Source organism: Papaver somniferum, chromosome 8, assembly GCF_003573695.1.
Source record: "Papaver somniferum cultivar HN1 chromosome 8, ASM357369v1, whole genome shotgun sequence".
In the NCBI taxonomy this organism is placed as follows: Eukaryota; Viridiplantae; Streptophyta; class Magnoliopsida; order Ranunculales; family Papaveraceae; genus Papaver; species Papaver somniferum.
Genome location: NC_039365.1, coordinates 135714316 through 135733641, shown reverse-complemented (window position 1 = coordinate 135733641; position 19326 = coordinate 135714316). Strand labels below are relative to the sequence as shown.

General features: G+C 40.6%; 1 protein-coding gene across 1 annotated transcript; it reads right to left on the bottom strand.

Annotated features, from left to right (window-relative positions):
- Positions 1-17599: 17599 nt before the first annotated feature.
- Positions 17600-18978, bottom strand: LOC113306070. Its single transcript, XM_026555058.1, has 3 exons — positions 18529-18978; positions 18266-18391; positions 17600-18130 (listed from the first exon to the last, which is right to left on the bottom strand). Exons 1-3 carry the CDS (start codon positions 18976-18978, stop codon positions 17600-17602), a joined length of 1107 nt encoding a protein of 368 aa, XP_026410843.1.
- Positions 18979-19326: the final 348 nt, after the last annotated feature.

The following is a 19326-nucleotide window of genomic DNA, read 5'->3' as shown; positions in this document are numbered from 1 at the left end:
TCCCACGTTTTGGATTCACCATAATTCCTCTGGCGTGGCCAAGCGCCGTTTGCACAAAAAACATCACCATGCCGCCAACCCCTAATTTTGGCCACGACGCCAAATCCTAGCTTGGCCATGCCGGCAAACCCTAATTTTGGCCACGACGCCAAATCCTAGCTTGGCCATGCCTCCAAGCCCTAATTTTGTCCATGGAGCCAAATCCTAGCTTGGCCATGCCGCCAAGCCCTAATTTTGGCCACGATGCCCAAGTCCTAGCTTGGCCATGCTGCCAAGCCCTAATTTTGGCCACGATGCCAAATTCTATCCTTGGCCATGCCACAAATCCCTAACTTTGGCCACGGGGCCAAAATCTTAGCTTTGGCCATCCCACCATGTTACTGGCATGTGCCAATGACTCCACTATACTATTAAAAGATGCCAACAGAATGTGGTCATAATCAGTGGCCACACTTTCTCATGAGCTACAATCTCAGCCGTCCAAATTCGCTACCGAATTGACAGGCTTGTGGCAAGTCTTAGGCAACCAGCCAAGGCAAGCTTAAATAGCATCACGTGCTATTTTCCTGCGGCAAGTCTTCTGACTTTGACTTTTCACACATAGAAAACTGCTACACGTTTTCCACCAAAACACTCGAGACATCAAACATCTCACAAACTGGGGGATGCTCATCAGGGTATTGGTTTGGTGGTTTACAGCGTGCGGCGTGCAACACGCCCATTATAAGAAAGTGTTAGAAAGCAGGGAAGTTAGTGGCGGCAAGAAGTATTTAGTGTAAACTGGCCCGTCTCCTTCATAGTAGGAACGTGGTTTCTGGCATTTAGACACGACCTCACTTCTCCATTACTCAATCATTCCCACTTTCTACGAGATCAGGGTGCGCTCAATATGACTTATATAAATAGGATATACCTATTTTCAACCAAAAGACAACAGTTTGGTTAACAACAACACAGTATCCAGAAAACACCAAAGAACTGATAGCTTACATTCCGCAAGTCAGTTCCACATTCTGATACAAGTCATCAAATATCCACACCTTCAGGATTAACCATTCTGGTCTCAACACCTTCTTCACTTCCCTCCCTAAGACAACCCTTCTCCTTCACTTTGTGACCGAAGCAATCCTAGAACGACCATTTCTTAGTTTATGACAGGATTATACAGATTGATCTCTCGAAGCTAAAGTACTCCCGTGCAGTGCATTTGTTTAAGGTTTAGATTCGTTTCTCATTCACACACACAAATTTACCAAAACCGGAAGAAACAGTTTTTACCCACAAATAATTAGCGACCACAGTGGGAGATTAAATCTCTCGGTTGCAAATTCAATTCTCAATTTCATTTCCATCCCAATTGGTCTTAGGCCCAATTCAATCGTTAATTGAAACCCATTTCAGTCAAAGATTCTTTCCAGATGTATTCGGGTCATTCGAACCTTGCAGAAGCAATGAATAGCTGGAAGCCAACTACCATGGAAAACATGACAAAAATGATAGAGGATATGGTTTCCATCCAAGTCGATATTATCAGGTGTCAAAACGAGACGCTTCGTATCCTGAAGAGTATAATAAGACGATGTGGGAAGAATCAGCAAAGGCTTATCCGAAGGATCCCGCCAATTTCAAGAGTAATACGAAGTATGTTAAATCTTTGGATAAAGCCTGCGCCTCTACCAATGAGGAAGCTGACGGAGCACGTAGCCACATCATAAAGGAGCATCAGAAGAGCGGCCAATTGGATTCTGCCAACACAGAGATCCAGGACAATTTCACAAGACCAGGGGAGGAGACTTGCCAGGTGCGCCACAATATCTTCAAGACAAAGGTAAAGATCCGGCCTATGAAGCCTTGCTGGAAAACATTTATCTCCAAACCCTCGCAGAAGTTCAAAGAGTTGTCCAACAGTCCACAACCACGACTACTTTGCTGAAGAGAGAAGCACCTGAAGAGGGGGAAATCTACCAAGACGCTTATGGAAATGAACATTGCGTCAATGAACAATATCCATCTCAGCCACCGCGTATATCCTTCGCTGATGCAGGCTCCTCAAGAGAAATTACCTTTCAGCAATACGGTAGAAGTAAACAGTCCGCTCATGAATCAATGATCGCTCAAGCATCAATTCCTCCCTCAAAGAGAGATTCATGCCAAAGCATGCAATAATTTTCGCCACAGTAACTACTGATGCGGGAGAAGCCAGACTCAAAATATCCACGCTTCCCGTTTCCTATCAGAAGAGTTATATGGTTACTGGAAATTTGGGTACGAGAGGCAGTAGTCCAACTACCCCCGGTAGGGAGTACACCAATTGATCAGGAGATGCTAGATTCAAGATATTTCCACTATCACAGGTTTATTCATCATCCTACCAACGAATGCAACTCTCTGAAGCTCACTGTCCAAGAAAAGATTGATTCAGGGGAATTACGCCTGGGGACTGGAGGTTCTCCGCCTTGCCGCGGATCGACATAGAGATGTTACAGAGATAATAAAGGATGACTGGGGACTTCTCGCGTCCAGGATTACGTTACACAATAAACTCGGATTAACAACCAGAAAATTCAATTTTTTGGAGAGACCCTTAAGCGAATAGAATATGTGGCCGTATCGGACGAGAGCAAAAAGGGAATGGCCAACACCAATATACCATCCGTAAGCACAGTAAACACGTCCCATGAAATTACATCCTCTACCACCTACACCAGTAGCACCGGAAGCATCCCCTCTGACATGACGCCTCTTATTACCAGACCCAGTGCCGCCGCTACTCCTAATATTTCTTCGAGCATGACGCCTCCAATCATCACCAGGGCTACCACCACTTCTTCGTCAGTATGAGAGACTGGAGGAGACAGAGGAAACCAACCTTCCCATTACCGTTATCGATTTAATGGAGAGAAAGGAAGTTCTTGCCAAAACTCAGACGGACATGGCCACAACTCAGAAGGAGCCTCTTCAACGTTTCGCACCAGAAGCCGCCCCGCTTCAACGTTTCGATCCAGGGGACGCTTCAACGTTTTGCTCCAGGAGCCGCTCCGCTTCAACGTTTCGCTCAAGAAGCCGCTCCGTTTCAACGTTTCGCTCAAGGGGCCGCTTCAATGTTTCACTCCATAAGCCGCTCCGCTTCAACGTTTCGCTCCAAAAGCCACTTCAACGTTCTCTGCAGAAGTCGCCAATCCTCCATGTCAAGGATCGTGATCATAGCCAGCCAAGGTTCGTAGTTGTGGCCACTTTTTGATCCATCTCGCCAAAGCTCGTGGTCGTGGATAGTTTAGTCACCTACACATCCAGCCAATCCCTTTGCTTCCATGGACGCCCATGCAATTCCAGCTAACCTATTTTGGTTCCCACGACAATGTAGTCTCTTCTGTTGCCAAGAACTGTTGTTGTTCATTTGTTGATACCAACCAGAGCTTTACCATAGCAACAACCACTACAAAGGTAATCCATACTTCTCCATATTTTTGTTTTACATGGAAGAATTAATAGAGTCACCAATACGGATGCAAGATGATATCTTTATCATGGTCAACTTACCGACCATACAAGATAGAAGTATGTAAACCAAACTTGGGGACTGAGGCTCTACACGGAATCCCTTCACTGTCAAAGCTCAGGAGACACGGTCAACCCAAAAGCATAGACACGACAAGGTCATCTACTCTTCAAAGGTGTAACGTAAGGATATCATCACCTCTCCGTCTAGAAGGTGCCTGCAACACACTACGAGGCCCACAAAGGATCCCAATCTTACCCAGAGAAAACAACTTCAGTAACCAAAGAGAAGTGTGACTGGGGACTGCTCATCGGGGTACATCCCCGACAACAATCAATCATTAATGAGATAACTACAGAGACGCGGCTGAAACATTTTTATTGAAAAGACAGAGGGATCTACGATTAACGACATAACTCTCTCATTTCTACCTCTTCGTTGTCCAGAATGTTTCGTCCATGTGATGTTCCAAGCATCCCAACATCACATCTGGGAGAGTACAATAAGATTGTATCAAATCCCATAGGCCTGGATTCAAGGCGATGCAATTAAAGTAGGCTACACTTGTGGACTGAAGCCTTCTTCGGGTTTAGAAGTTTAAACGCAGTCACCACCTTACAAGTGAATGCAGTGGAAACACATCTTCCACGAGAAAATAGGCTTAGCATAATTACACATGGGACTACCAGCATGGGATTCTTTCACTTCCCTCAACCAGGTTATTTTTGATTTCAACATCATCACTGTCGAAGCTTTACGAGCCGAAGGAATTTCTCAACATGAAGCCGTACACGTGCATCAAAGACTCCAAAGGCACGCCACAGAGATACGTTCACATATCCGGCCACGCCATCGGATCTAACAGAAGTATAAATGGGTACTGCTCATCGCATCCCATTCCATATAATAGTCCAAGATTCAGAAGATGGTTCAAAGAATGTCGCTTGGAACGAAGTCCTTGAAGACTTGATAGAAGCACATCGGCAACAGAACGCCTCTCAACTCATCTATTTCACCCAATTTCTCTGGAAGATTTCAACCATACAAGCATCCACAACATATCATCATCGCAATCAGAAATTCCAGGCACCGAATAACCTAAAGTCAAGGATAGATGGACCAACAACGCAACCACAATCTCCAAGATTATCTCTGACATGATCATTGCCGAGCATATATTTCATCCATCCATCCCAAGAGTGCAATGGAGTTTGGTAAATTTTGAAATCCACTTGAGAGGTTAGATACTCACTCTTCTGGAGTCGGAACCTTATTACACATTCTGGAGAAGATCGATGGTATTGTTGGGTGGCTACATGTGCAAAATAGGAGAGAGCACCTACCTTGAGTTTTCCTGGCTCGCCTTGCTACTGATTATAACTGTTGGAGATTGCTTTGTTTCCGTTAATGATCGTTTTACCACCGCTAACAAATGACGAAGAGGAGCCGGACGCTGCAGACGAAAGCACAGAGCCGGACGAGAAACAAAAACAGAAGAGGGTCGATACCCATTTTCATACGAACGGAGTTTCTAGAGTTTGAACAGAAGAAGGATTCCTTCTTTCTCCATGAACGGGAATAGATGACTGGGCGCACCACACTCATGCTCCATAGTCGTGCAAGCAGCGCGCCAAGATCAATGCTCCATAGACGAACAAACAGAGCGCCAAGATCATCGCTCCATAGCCGAACAAACAGAGTGCCAAGATCACCGCTCCATAGCCGAACAAGCAGCGCACGAAGATCGCCGCTCCACGACCTACCTAGAAACGTGCCAAGATCACCATCCACTCAGACTTGTAACGCTCCACAACACCAGCATCTTGTGGCCAAACCTGAAGTACGCCAATGCTCCACAACACCAGCATCCTGTGGCCAAGACAGAAGTACTCCAAGCGTCAGTACCGTAGAAAAGCCAGAGGTACGCCAAGCGCCAGCACCTTGTGGCCAAGCCGCCAATGCAAATATCATAGACTACTCATGCCTCTTGCCAAGGTCAGTCGAATTTTTCACCTGGTAACCTCTTCATGTCCTGCCCTTTCGATTTGTTATCCTTGTCTGTCACCATATCATGCTTACCTCGCAACAATGCCACTATTACGTGCTAAACAGGGGACTTAATGTTGATGGTGGTTTTTAGTTCAGGGCGAAAACTGTAAAAGTCTATCTACCTGACCCGGCATCATATGTAATAGACATTGATATGTCTATATTCCGCAGGGAATTTGGAGAATATATCAAAATCCGATGAGCGCTTACGTCTCTCTTCATTTTATATTGAAACTCAAGCTCCTAGATGAATTGTTCACTAGTATAGAGCCTAATGAGTATATAAGCTCCTAGCTGCATTACTCACTAATGCCGGAGCCTGCCGAGTATTTTTCCTATGCTATGTTCCCCGTCCGAACCCTTAATATTGATATGGCATGACAATTTGTGTTCACTCGCAGCAGAGTAGAACGAATTTCCAAGTATCGATGTTAAGGTCCTTGCGTAAAAGTACTCAATCAGAAAGCATACTGCTCTTTGGCAATAAACTTAAAGAACTCTGTGTCAACACATAAAATTCAATCAATTTTGTGATAATTCACAAAATTCAAATATTACCCTGACTAATTTGCAAAAATTAGGGTTTTACGCCTTGCGCAATATATTAGACCCCGTTTGTCGAAATTAAGCTTAAGCGAACTAAGAAATTAATCCCCCATGGATTAGTAGGTGCAAAATCCTACTCAAAATCAGAAAGGAGTCGCGGAATAGGAGCAGAAGTAAAGGGAGGTGTGGCCATGCCTTAGGCCATCCGGCGCCATTTGCATTTGGCCAGGCCCCATGTTGCCCGACCGGCCCTATTTCATGTCGACCAATCAGGTCGCCTTAAATCAGCCACACGCTGGTTGGGCCCATACTTGCCGACCCTATTTCCCACCGACCAATCAGGTCACTTTAAATCCACCACACGCACACTAGAAGTGTGTCCACGCCCGTGCTTGGCCGGCCCTCTCATATTAACCAATCAGGTTGCTTCAAACTTGCCACAGTGTTAAAAGAGGAAAACTGCGCCAAGTGGTCACAAAGCCATTGGCTTTACAAAAACCGTGCCAATGCACTAAATGAACATGCCAAACGTGCCATGTTGCGCCAATGAGTTGAACGACATGCCAACATGCCACTTCGCCGCGCCAAACGTGCCACTTTGTGGCAGCATGCCAAAACATGCCAACGTGCCGTAAATAGCGCGCCTACGTGCTAACCTACCTCCTCTTCGTGGCCAACGCCATGATGTGCTTAAATTAGGGTTTTCTAGTCAGAAGCACGACTCTGCTTTAGGCGCATTAACCGAAACCCTAATTTCCAGTTATGGCTCAAATTACGCCACTTTGGGCCCCATAACATGCCACGAGCCATGTGGGACCAGGAAACCCTAAAAATGGCACCATGCTATGGACACTCATAGCCGCCTTAGCTCCTGTGACCATTCCCACGTTTTGGCTTCACCATAATTCCTCTGGCGTGGCCATGGCGCCGTTTGCACAAAAAACGTCACATGCCGCCAAGCCCTAATTTTGGCCACGGCGCCAAATCCTAGCTTGGCCATGCCGCCAAGCCCTAATTTTGGCCACGGCGCCAAATCCTAGCTTGGCCATGCCTCCAAGCCCTAAATTTGGCCACGGTGCCAAATCCTAGCTTGGCCATGCCGCCAAGCCCTAATTTTGGCCACAACGCCAAATTCTAGCCTTGGCCATGCCGCCAAGCCCTAACTTTGGCCACGGCGCCAAAATCTTAGCTTTGGACATGCCGCCATGTCACTGGCATGTGCCAATGGCTCCACCATGCTATTAAAAGATGCCAACAGAATGTGGCCATAATCAGTGGCCACCCTTTCTCATAAGCTACAATCTCATCCGTCCAAATTCGCCACCGAATTGACAGGACTGTGGAAAGTCTTAGGCAACCATCCAAGGCAAGCCTAAATAGCATCACGTGCTATTTTCCTGTGGCAAATCTTCTGACTTTGACTTGCCATACATAGCAAACTGCTACACGTTTTCCACGAAAACACTCGAGACATCAAACATGTCACAAACTGGGGAACTCATCAGGGTATTAGTCTGGCGGTTTACAGCGTGCGGCGTGCAACACGCCCATTATAAGAAAGTGTCAGAAAGCAGGCAGTTAGTGGCGGCAAGAATTAATGGGAATAAACTGACCCGCCTCCTTCCTAGTAGGAACGTGGTTTTTGGCATTTACACATGACCTCACTTCTCCATCACTCAATCATTCCCACTTTCTAGTAGATCAGGGTGCATTCAATATGACTTATATAAATAGGATCTACCTATTTTCAACCAAACGACAACAGTTTGGTTAACAATAACACAGTATCCAGAAAACACAAAAGTACTAATAGCTTACATTCCGCAAGCTAGTTCCACATTCTGATATAAGTCATAAAATAGCCACACCTTCAGAATTAACCATTTTGGTCTCAACACCTTCTTCGCTTCCCTCCCTAATACCAACCCTTCTCCTTCACTTTGTGATCGAAGAAAGCCTGGAACGACCATTTCTTGGTTTAGGCCAGGATTGTACAGATTGATCTCTCGCATCTAAAGTACTCCCGTGCAGTGAATTTGTTTAAGGTTTAGATTCGTTTCTCATTCACATACACAAATTTACCAAAACCGGCAGAAACAGTTTTTACCCACAAACACCTGTGAATTCTTCTAGGAATGTCAGTTCAATATGCTCATCGAATGTTCGAACTAATTGTAGTATTAATACAAATCGGTCAAGGAGATTTCAGAAAGGTCCTTCTCAACCTAAAGTGAAGGATGATGGTCAAGATGTGAGAAAGGTGCCAGTAGGCGGAAACTAGAATTGAAATATGAAGGACAACCTTAATCTGATAATTGAAGGATACAAGGATCTTATCAACAGGCTGTCAAAATCCTCCACACAAACTTCTTCTGGTAAGGATTCAAACTTAGTCTCTATGATATTTTTTCACATCAAAAAGGGTTTCCTCCAAAACTTAGAAGGAAAAAGAGGATTAACCAAGAAATAATATTCGTTTTATGATAAATCTCATACTTGTGCTAATTGATCACAAGGGTTGAATTATTACTCATAAAAAATCCTGTTGAGTAAGATTTGCTAATAATCAGGTATGCTTATTGGTATAATGTTTTCTGTTTAGTTGAGTTATTTTCGTATCGTTCATAGCTAAACTATTGTCTACAAATAGCTTTTCCTAAGTATTGTTTTTTTTTAGAGTCTTTACCTTTGAATCTTGGAATAGTACTTTTATTTTTTGTTTTTTTGCGAGCTACTTTTGTGCTCTAAAGTGTGAACCTATTATCAAGTAATCATACTTTGGTAGTCGTATTGTCTCGATCTCGTATCCATAGAAAATCACACAAAGTGTGAATACCTATTTGTAGTATTGTATCGACTTCTTCCACAGACAATCACTTTGGTAAGAGGACTTATAGGTGGATAAATAAAATATTTTGGTGTATTTGGGTACCCCCGTCTTTTCAATTGGTATCTAACAATTTGTTTTTAGTGCGATCCAACCTATAAGAATTGGACCCCATGGGTGATTCGGTTAACATTTCAAAGATTTTAAATACTCTTCAACATGATCTAGAAGATCCGGAAGAGTATTACTAGGTACTTGTCAAGATGTTAGAATAAAATGTTGAACAAAACCGGTCTTATACTGAAGACATCAGTAATATCTTGATTTATAGACGACTGGTCAAGGATATAGAAGATATTCATAAAAAGAAGTCTCATAAATGTTCAACACTAACATCTAGATAGTTGAAACCAGATAAGAAGAAAAAATTCAAAGGTTTTCTTCAAAAAGGGTGGAATGGTTTGAATCTTTGTTGTGCAAAGAATCTGTTTAAACGTGTTAAGGGATTGTTTAAGAACTTAACAAGACATCCTAACTGAGAATCAAAAGACCAAGATAAAAAATCTAGAAAACCTGTTGAATTACGTCTAGGAGCTATTACACTCAAAACTACTTCTCAATTTCAATGGTTTCTTGATAGTGGTTGTAGCAGACATATGACAAGTGATCTCTCTTGGTTCACAAAGATAAAAGACTACAAGGGAGGCTCTGTGACTTTCGGAGATGGAAGTAGCTGTCTTATTAGCAAAAAGGGAACTATCAAACTTCCATGTATTCCTGAAATCCATGATGTAGTTTATGTCAAAAGAATGAAAGCCAATCTTCTTTCAGTAAGTCAAATTTGTGATAAAGGTCATAAAGTTATCTTCAATATGGGAGGTTGTGATATTGAAGATAATTTTCGTGGATGAAGAAGTATGAATAACTGTTATCTTCTTGATATACAATCTAATTTATACTGTAACCTGAACAAGGTAGAATCAACTCATTTGTGGCATGAACGGTTTGGTCATATCAACTACTGAATGCTTGGTAAGATCATTAATCGTGAACTTGCCAGAGGCGTTCCCAAAATAAATACTAAAGTAGAAGGTGTTTGCGGTGCTTGTCAAAAATGTAAGTAAGGAAAAATTCCACACAAAATTTCTCGAGATAACCACTCGTGCTCCTCTCGATCTTATTCATATGTATCTTTTTGGTCCAATCCAACAAGCAAATGTTGGAGGAAGGAAATATGCTTTAGTAATGGTAGATGACTACACACGGTTCACATGGATTGCTTTCCTAAAACACAAAAATGACACACTTGAGAAATTCAAGATTATTGTGAGTAGAATCCAAACTGAACAAGGTCGCAAACTTAAGAAAGTAAGAAGTGATCGTGGTACATAATTAGGATACAAAAGTATATGAATATTGTAATCAACTTGGAATTTCTCATCAGTTTTCTGCTCCCATTACACCTCAGGCAAATGGTGTAGCTAAAAGAAAGAATAGAAATATTCAAGAAATTGCAAGAGTAATGCTTCACAATAAAAATTTACCATTAACCCTCTGGGGTGAAGTTGTTTTCACAACTTGTTATCTTATAAATAAAGTTTATATAAGGTCAAAAACTCCAAATACCCCTTATTGAATTAAGGTATGGAAGAAAACCCAATCTAAGTTATTTAAGGGTTTTCGAAAGAAAATGTTATATACTTAAGGAATGAGAACATAGAGGAAAATTTGATTCCAAAGTGATGAAGGAATCTTTCTTGGCTATGCTTCTGACAGTCGTGCCTTTAGAGTATATAATTTCCGAACCAAAGTCACGATGAAATCAGTTAATGTAGTTATTGATTACATTAGTGATTTTCATCAAGATAATCATACTGCTGCAGAACTTCCTCCTTTAGAAACTGTTAATAAAGAAAAACAGATTGAAGAAGAACCAGCAATTGTTTCTATCATTAATGACATGGATGACAAAGATGATAATGACAGTATTGTTGAACAACCAAATGATACTTAAAATATTGTCCACAAACCTGCTAAGTGGGTTCATTGGTAGGACTAAAAACATGCAATATTATTAAACCGCAAGTGCACAGTATCAACAATGTAAACAGGGAAAATATGGGTCGAACCCACAGAGACTAGAGCAGTGCGAAATTGAATCTAAAGCCTAACTAATATTAATTCAAATAAGAAATCACAACAGGTGTTTGTGTGTCGGAATGACAAGATGTTGGCAAGGATCAAAGTAGAAAAATGAAATGGAAATATGGATGCATGGAGAGTTGAAAATAGTCAACTAAGAGGCACTAGGGCAGTTGATTCCACCACTTAACTTCTACTTAGAGATTCAGCAACAAAAATTGTTCTTTTCCCTTATAACGGACCAGCGGTGAAGATATGAGTCTTTCGCCTTTCCAAAGGGGTTTCGCAAATGAATAGTTTGACGCCAACTAAAGCATTAATCCCTAGTATTAGATGTCTTCTTACAACACAACTAATCAAAGATTAAAGATATCCATTAAACATAAGTTGATGTGACAATATAGAGGTGTTCTAACAACCTAAGATACATGATATACTAGGTGAAAGTAGTACATTGCAGCTCAAAAGTTAAACATCTCTTAACTCAGTAAAGCACAATAAGAACAATAACGAAAACAAGAATCATCTAGTAGTAAGTTAAGGGCTTCATCTATGCCCTAGCTAAGAATTTAGAACATATTGAGAACAAGAGACAACTAGAATTCAAATATAGATAATCTCATTGATGAAATTGAACTCTCTTCTCTTTCAAACTGATTTTTCAAGAACACTCAGTATCAAGGAAATTACTTAAGAGTATTTTAAACCACTCTCCCTGCCCATCTCAAATACATCATAACAGCCTCTATTTATACAAAGATTTCTCCCCCAATTTTCAATCCCTATTCTGATCAACAGAAACAATATTAAATTTTGGGGAGTTTGTTCTCGAAACTCACCACTTTGTAAGACTCATCATTCATGCACCTCCACTGCACTTATCTTTATCCTTTTGACTGATGTTTTCGCTCTTTGAATGCATACCTAACTGACATTTGCTTAGTCATCACTGCTACCCTATTTCCGTCGATTGCGTGTTGCTGTTGCTGATGTTTGCAGAGAGTAACAAAATCAAATCCCTAGCTTTTACTATTTGTATGAGTCAAAGCCTAGGGTCATGACTTAAAAGATAATAGAAAAGATAAGAAACTAGTCTTGACAGGGTAAAAGTGGTGATAGAGGTATGGGTTTGATAGATTTGACATGAAGCTTGTTATCGATGAGAATGGCAGAGCTTGGGTTGATGATTGAAGGGGGGGGGGGGGGGGGGGGGGGGGGGGGTTGTCGGGTGTGTAGGAGAAATTGAAATGGAAGATGGATTAAGGGTATGTTTGGGTGTTGTTTGGATTAAGGGCCTGTCTTTGGTATAAGAGAATGAAGCTTGGGCTAAGCTTCTTTTCTTTAACTCCCATCATGGGTATAACTTGTATTATGGCCCATTACTTCATTTCATGCTCAGAAAATCCTTCTTCTTGAGCTTCTCATCCACTAGTAGATTTATTAGCTTCACAAGTCTGCTGGAACCTTGGCTGCCTTCTCCACTACACGCGTCTGCCTAACATCGACTTGGCATCTAAATCGGCAGGGAATTGTAGCTCCACTTCTTTCATAACACATGCTCAGACCATTCTTTTCATTCCGCTAGTATTACAAGACAAAAGTCAGGTCAATTGCCACACATTTTACTCGCAATGAATAAGAAGTACATAATATATAGTTTGGCATAATTACAAGCAATTAGTGCAACAAAATACCCTAAACACCTACAAAATAATAAGAAAGTATGCAATATTAGGTGCCCATCAAATACCCCCAAACCTTCCTTTTGCTCGACCTCGAGTAAAACACAAAACCAAAAGAAAGGTCTACCTACGCCACTGGCGCATGCCAAAATATATCCAAAAAGTTCTTAGGACAAAATGTAAGCTCAGATTCCATGAAAGTGATACCTTCGTTCAGCTTTAGCTCACATTAATTGGATATGTCAATCTAGCTTTCAAAGGTACACGTGACACACACTGATTTCAGCACAATAATCATTTTGAAATCCAAGAGTTCGACTAGTTAACATGTGATCAAAGTGTAAGGTGTAATTCTATCGTGAACATGCATAGAAATTGATTTATCAACCTAAGTCATGACTGCCAATAATAAAAGATAGTTGAACCGATTCAAAGACAAGCTAGCTTTATGGGAGATGTGAATGTTCACCTAAAGTGTAGGTGATATTTCAGCTTACCCATTTTGTACATCGATGGCATACACCCTCCCTTGCTTATTACAAGATCATTTACAACATACAACAACACCGAACATTGACTACACATTTACATTGACTACTCTCTTAATTTGAGGCAAGAGAGGAACTTTAACTCTGAAACAGAACATAACAAACAATGGATACTTCTTCTTTCTTTCTCTTTCTCTTTCTGATTTTTTTTTTGGCTGAATTTTCAACTGACTTTGCAAAAATGAGAGATATAAACACATCATGACGCACAACTTTACACGGAAAACAGAATAACACATTACATGACACTTTGGCAAGAGGTAGCCCTTTTCGATGCACACAGTAACATTCAAAAGTCGCTTTTCATAACGTATACACCAACTACTATCCCAGCCGACCAAAGAACAAGCTAGTCAAGACTCATCGGTATTTTAGATGAATGGCAGTCTACCAGATTATGCAAATCAGGCGCTATACATGCTTGATAGATAGTGCAAGTGCGTTTTCAGATCACATGTTCAAAAAGTTTCAAAAAAAAAATGTAAATCGAACTCACATGTTGTAGTGCTAGAATCAGAAAGATATCAAACTAGTACCTCATCATCTAGATCAAGAACCCTAAGATATTATACATGCAGGTATCACAATTCAAGGTAAATGACCTCCATTTTTTTTAAAGATGTTATCAATTCACAAGATTCAAACAGACCAAATTTCTACAAAGATCATGTGATATCTACTTGTACCCCCAAACCTATGTTAAACAGTGTCCTCAATGTTTCTAAGGATTCAAAAAGTTATAACATTACATGAAGTTCATGAAGATAAAGAAAGGTTAGAGAGTACCGGATCCAAAAAGTGTTTACCAAATCAGATAGTCGAGCAGCAAGGAAGATATCACAAAAACAAAACAGAGATTATATACAACAAAAACTAGCCTATCAAACTGAAACCGAAAGAAAGCAAAAGACAAAAAATGAAATTCTAAACCTGGTATGTACAAGAGTGAACCACTTCAATCCAGATAGACAGGGTCCTCCAGATCAGTTGTCTCCATTTCAGGCAGGATTGGTTCAAGAAACGGCTTCAGTCTCTGCCCATTGACCTTGAAGACGTTCTTAGCTGTTACATCTTCGAGTTCTACAACTCCATGAGGGAATATTGTTAGCACCATGAATGGGCCTGTCCATATAGAACGCAATTTACCTGGATAAAGATGCAAACGTGAGTTGTACAATAGAACTTTCTGGCCAGGTGTGAATGACTTGCGCAAAATGCGCTTTTCATGGAACACCTTCATTCTATCTTTGTACATCTTTGCACTGTCATAAGCATCACTCCTTAATTATTCCAACTCGTTGAGTTGGAGTTTCCGTTGGGTACCTGCCTTATCAAGAGAAAAATTGAGTTTCTTAACTGCCCAATATGCTCGATGTTCTAGTTCAACAGGTAAATGACAAGGTTTTCCATACACAAGTTTGTATGGAGACATGCCAATAGGGGTTTTATATGTTGTTCTATAGGCCAATAAAGCATCATTCAATCGTAATGACCAATCTTTCCTAGATGGGTTAACATTCTTTTCTAGGATGTGCTTAATTTCCCTATTAGAAACCTCTACTTGGCCGCTGTTCTGTGGATGGTATGGGGTTGCGACTTTATGAGTTATGCCGTACTTGCGAACTAATGATTCAAAAGACCTATTGCAAAAGTGTGAACCACCATCACTAATTATAGATCTAGGTGTGCCAAAACGAGAAAATTTTTTTTGGTCGCAACTGTTTCTACCCACTTAGAAACATAATCAATAGCAACAAGGATGTATAGCTTACCTTCAGAATTGGGAAACTGACCCATGAAATCAATTCCCCAAACATCAAACAGTTCAACAATCAAAATAGGGTGCAATGGCATTATGTTTCTCTTGGAAATACTTCCTAGTTTCTGACAACGTTCACAAGCAATACAATAAGCATGGCAGTCTTTGAATAACGATGGCCAATAAAACCCACTCTGCAAGACTTTTGCAGCAGTTTTCTTGGCACTGAAATGGCCACCACATGCTTGGTCGTGACAAAAAGATATCACATCTTTTTGTTCACTGTTGGGGACACATTTCCTAATGATTTGGTCTGGGCATTACTTAAACAGGTACGGGTCATCCCAAAAGAAGTATTTAACTTCGGTCAAGAACTTAGAACGATCTTGTCTAGACAAATGCGAAGGCATTCTTCCCGTGGCAAGATAGTTCACAATATCAGTAAACCAAGGATACTCAGACACAATCATTAATTGTTCATCACGAAAAGACTCTCTAATCTGCATGGACTCATCAAAAGACTCAACATTTAATCTAGACAAGTGATCAGCAACCACATTCTCAGAACCTTTCTTATCTCGAATTTCGAGATCGAATTCCTGCAATAATAATATTCATCGGATGAGACGAGATTTAGCATCCTTCTTAGAAAGAAGGAATTTCATGGCAGCATGATCAGTGTATATGATGACCTTAGACCCTATCAAGTATGACCTGAACTTGTTCCAATGCAAAAACAACAGCAAACAACTCTTTTTCAGTATTTGTATAATTAAGTTGAGCATCATTAAGAGTCTTTCTAGCATAGTATATCACATATGGAAGTCTATCGACGCGCTGTCCTAAAACAGCACCAACAACAAAATCAGACGCGTCACACATGATTTCAAATGGCAATTTCCAGTCAGGTGGTCGGACTATATGGGCTGAAATTAGAAGAGTTTTGAGTTCTTCCCATGCACGCACACAAGCATCATCAAACACAAATGCAACATCTTTACCAAGTATATTACACAGTGGCCTTGAGATTTTACTGAAATCCTCAATGAATCTGCGGTAGAAGCCAGCGTGACCTAAAAATGATCTAACCTCCCTCACAGAGATAGGTTGCGGCAAGTGTTGAATGAGGTCAACTTTAGATTTATCTACTTCTATGCCTTTTTCAGAGATGATGTGTCCTAGAACTATGCCTGAGTTCACCATAAAATGACACTTTTCCCAATTCAAAAACAAAATTTTCTCTTTACATCTAATCAACACATGAGTGAGATGGTTCAAACATTCATCAAAAGAAGATCCAAACACAGAGAAATCATCCATAAAGATCTCAAGGAAGTTATCTATCATGTCAGAGAAAATGCTCATCATACAACGTTGAAATGTGGTGGGTGCATTACACAACCCAAAGGGCATACGACGATAAGCAAATGTTCCAAATGGACATGTAAATGTAGTATTTTCCTAATCTTCAGGTGTAATATGAATCTGGTTGAAACCAGAAAAGCCATCTAAGAAACAGTAGTAACTGTGCCTAGACAACCGTTCTAGCATTTGGTCTATGAATGGAAGAGGGAAGTGGTCTTTCCTTGTTACTGTTTTCAACTTCCTATAATCAATGCAAACTCGCCACCCTGTGGTTACTCGAGTAGGAAGTAACTCATCTTTATCATTTTGAACTACAGTAACACCTGATTTTTTCGGCACAACCTGAATGGGACTAACCCATTTGCTATCTGAGATCGGGTATACGATACCCGCATCAAGAAGTTTTAGAATCTCACCCTTAACAACCTTTTTCATGTTAGGATTGAGTCTCCTCTACATTTCCCTAGATGGTTTAGCATTTTCTTCAAGATTTATATGATGCATGCAAACAGTGGGACTTATGCCTTTAAGGTCTGAGATGGTCCATCCTAATGCTTCTTTATGCTCCTTAAGTACTTCTAAAAGCTTACTCTCTTGTTCTTTATCTAAGGAAGATGAAATGATTATAGGAAAAGTATTATAATATCCCAAAAATGCATATTTAAGAGTGTCATGCAATGTTTTCAGTTCTAGCTTTGGTGGCTCAACAAGAGACGGGACAGACTTGGATTCAGAGAGTGAAAGTGGATCCACTCTATCTTTCCATTTGGTGGTGTCCATGAGAGGTGCAGATTCAATCAAAGAATTCACTTCACTTATGTATTCATCATCAAACAGATCTAAGTTAAAATTATTCAAACAAGCATACAGAGGGTCAACAGACATGTTACTAGACGACGAATCTTGAATCAAACTTTCAATCATGTTGATTTCATGCACATTATTATCATCGTCAAGATCTAAATGTTGTTAGCTAGCATTAAAAACATTCAACTCCACAGTCATGCTACCAAACGACAATTTCAACACTCCATTACGACAGTTAATGATTGGATTGGACGTCGCCAAGAAAGGACGTCCTAAAATGACAGGAATGTGACAGTCTGGGTTCTGCACAAGCTGAGTATCTAATACAATGAAGTTCACATGAAAATAGAACTTATCAACCTTGATTAGAACATCTTATACCACACCACGTGGCACTTTGATGGATCTTTCCGCCAATCGCAGAGTTATAGGTATTGGTTTTAACTCTCCAAGACCCAATTGCACATACACCGAATATGGAAGTAGGTTAACACTTGCCCCTAAGTCCAGTAAAGCCTTATTGACCGTATGGTCACCTATCATGCAAGTGATTGTGAGACAACCTGGGTCTCTAAACTTAGGTGGAGTCTTATTTTGAATGATAGAACTCACTTGTTCAGCAAGAAAGGCACGCTTATGCACATTAAGCTTTCGCTTTTGTGTGCACAGATCTTTCAAGAACTTAGCATAAGCAGGGATCTGCTTTATTGCTTCAAGAAATGGAATGTTGATGTTAACTCGTTTGAACATCTCTAACATCTCATTGTAATGGGTACCTTTCTTCTGCTGCACCAACCTTTGAGGAAATGGAGCAACAAGGACATTAGATGGCAAAGAAACATTAACATCAGTAGAATTTTTATATTTATAAACATGCTCAGAGTCATTTTCTACAATGGATATTTTCTATGGCGTTGTATGCAATGATGAGTCTGACCCAGACTCACTAGTCCGTGATATGCCTATATTGTTATCAACAATTTTACCACTAAGAAGAGTGGTGACCGCATGCACAGTCTCATTACAATTAGATGTACTTGCCTGAAATGTGCCTTTCGGATTTTGCTGAGGTTGACTAGGGAGTTTACCCTTTTCCCTCTCATTTAGAGCATCACAGATTTGGCCCAACTTAAGTTCTAGACTAGCAAACCTTTGGTCAGTCATCTTCTGATATTGCAAAATATTTTGATTCATTTGGTTTACACCATCATCAAAGATAGTCCTTTTCTCTACAGGGTACTGTGTGTGCGATTGTACTTGGGGGTTTCTAGGTTATGAATATCCTTGTGTATTTCCTGATGTACCCCTTGTACAGGGCCCTTGGACCATGAAAAGTTAGGGTGGTTTCTCCACCCTGGGTTATATGTCTGAATATAGGGGTTATTCTCATGCTTTTGATGCAAAACATTAGCTTGTTCAGGTCTGGACTCTTGAAATTTATGCAATTGTGGGAAGTTATCAACAAGATGATCAGAACTATTACATGCAGCACAAATAGAAACCTCAACTTGGTTGCAAGAAGTAGTTGCAGCAGATTTCATATTTTTCTCTAGTTCTAAAGCCTCAACTCTCCTAACCAATGATGTTATTTTAGCATTACCCTCAAAGTCATACTCTATTTTACGAACATTACCCCTGATGGTTGACTTCCTAGGTGCTCTATCAGACTCCCATTGCTGAGTTTTCTCGGCAACTTCATGCAAGAAGGTCCACGACTCGTCGGCACTTTCATCTGTGAACTCACCATTGCACATAGATTCAACCAAGGTTCGAGTGGAGAAATCCAACCCTTCATATAGAATTGTTGATAGTCTCCACTGTTCGAAACCATGGTGAGGACATTGCAGTAACAAATCGTTAAACCTTTCTAAATACTTGGACAATATCTCACCATCTAGTTGAACAAAACTATTGATATCCTGACGAATGGTGGCTGTTTTGTGATTCGGGAAGAACTTTTTGAAAAATTATTTCGTAAGTTCATCCCAAGTTCTAATGGACCGAGGCCGCAAAGCATATAGCCAAGATTTGGCTTTTTCCTTCAAAGAGAAAGGAAACAAATGCAATTTCAGGGACTCTTCTTTCAACTGATTAAATATGAG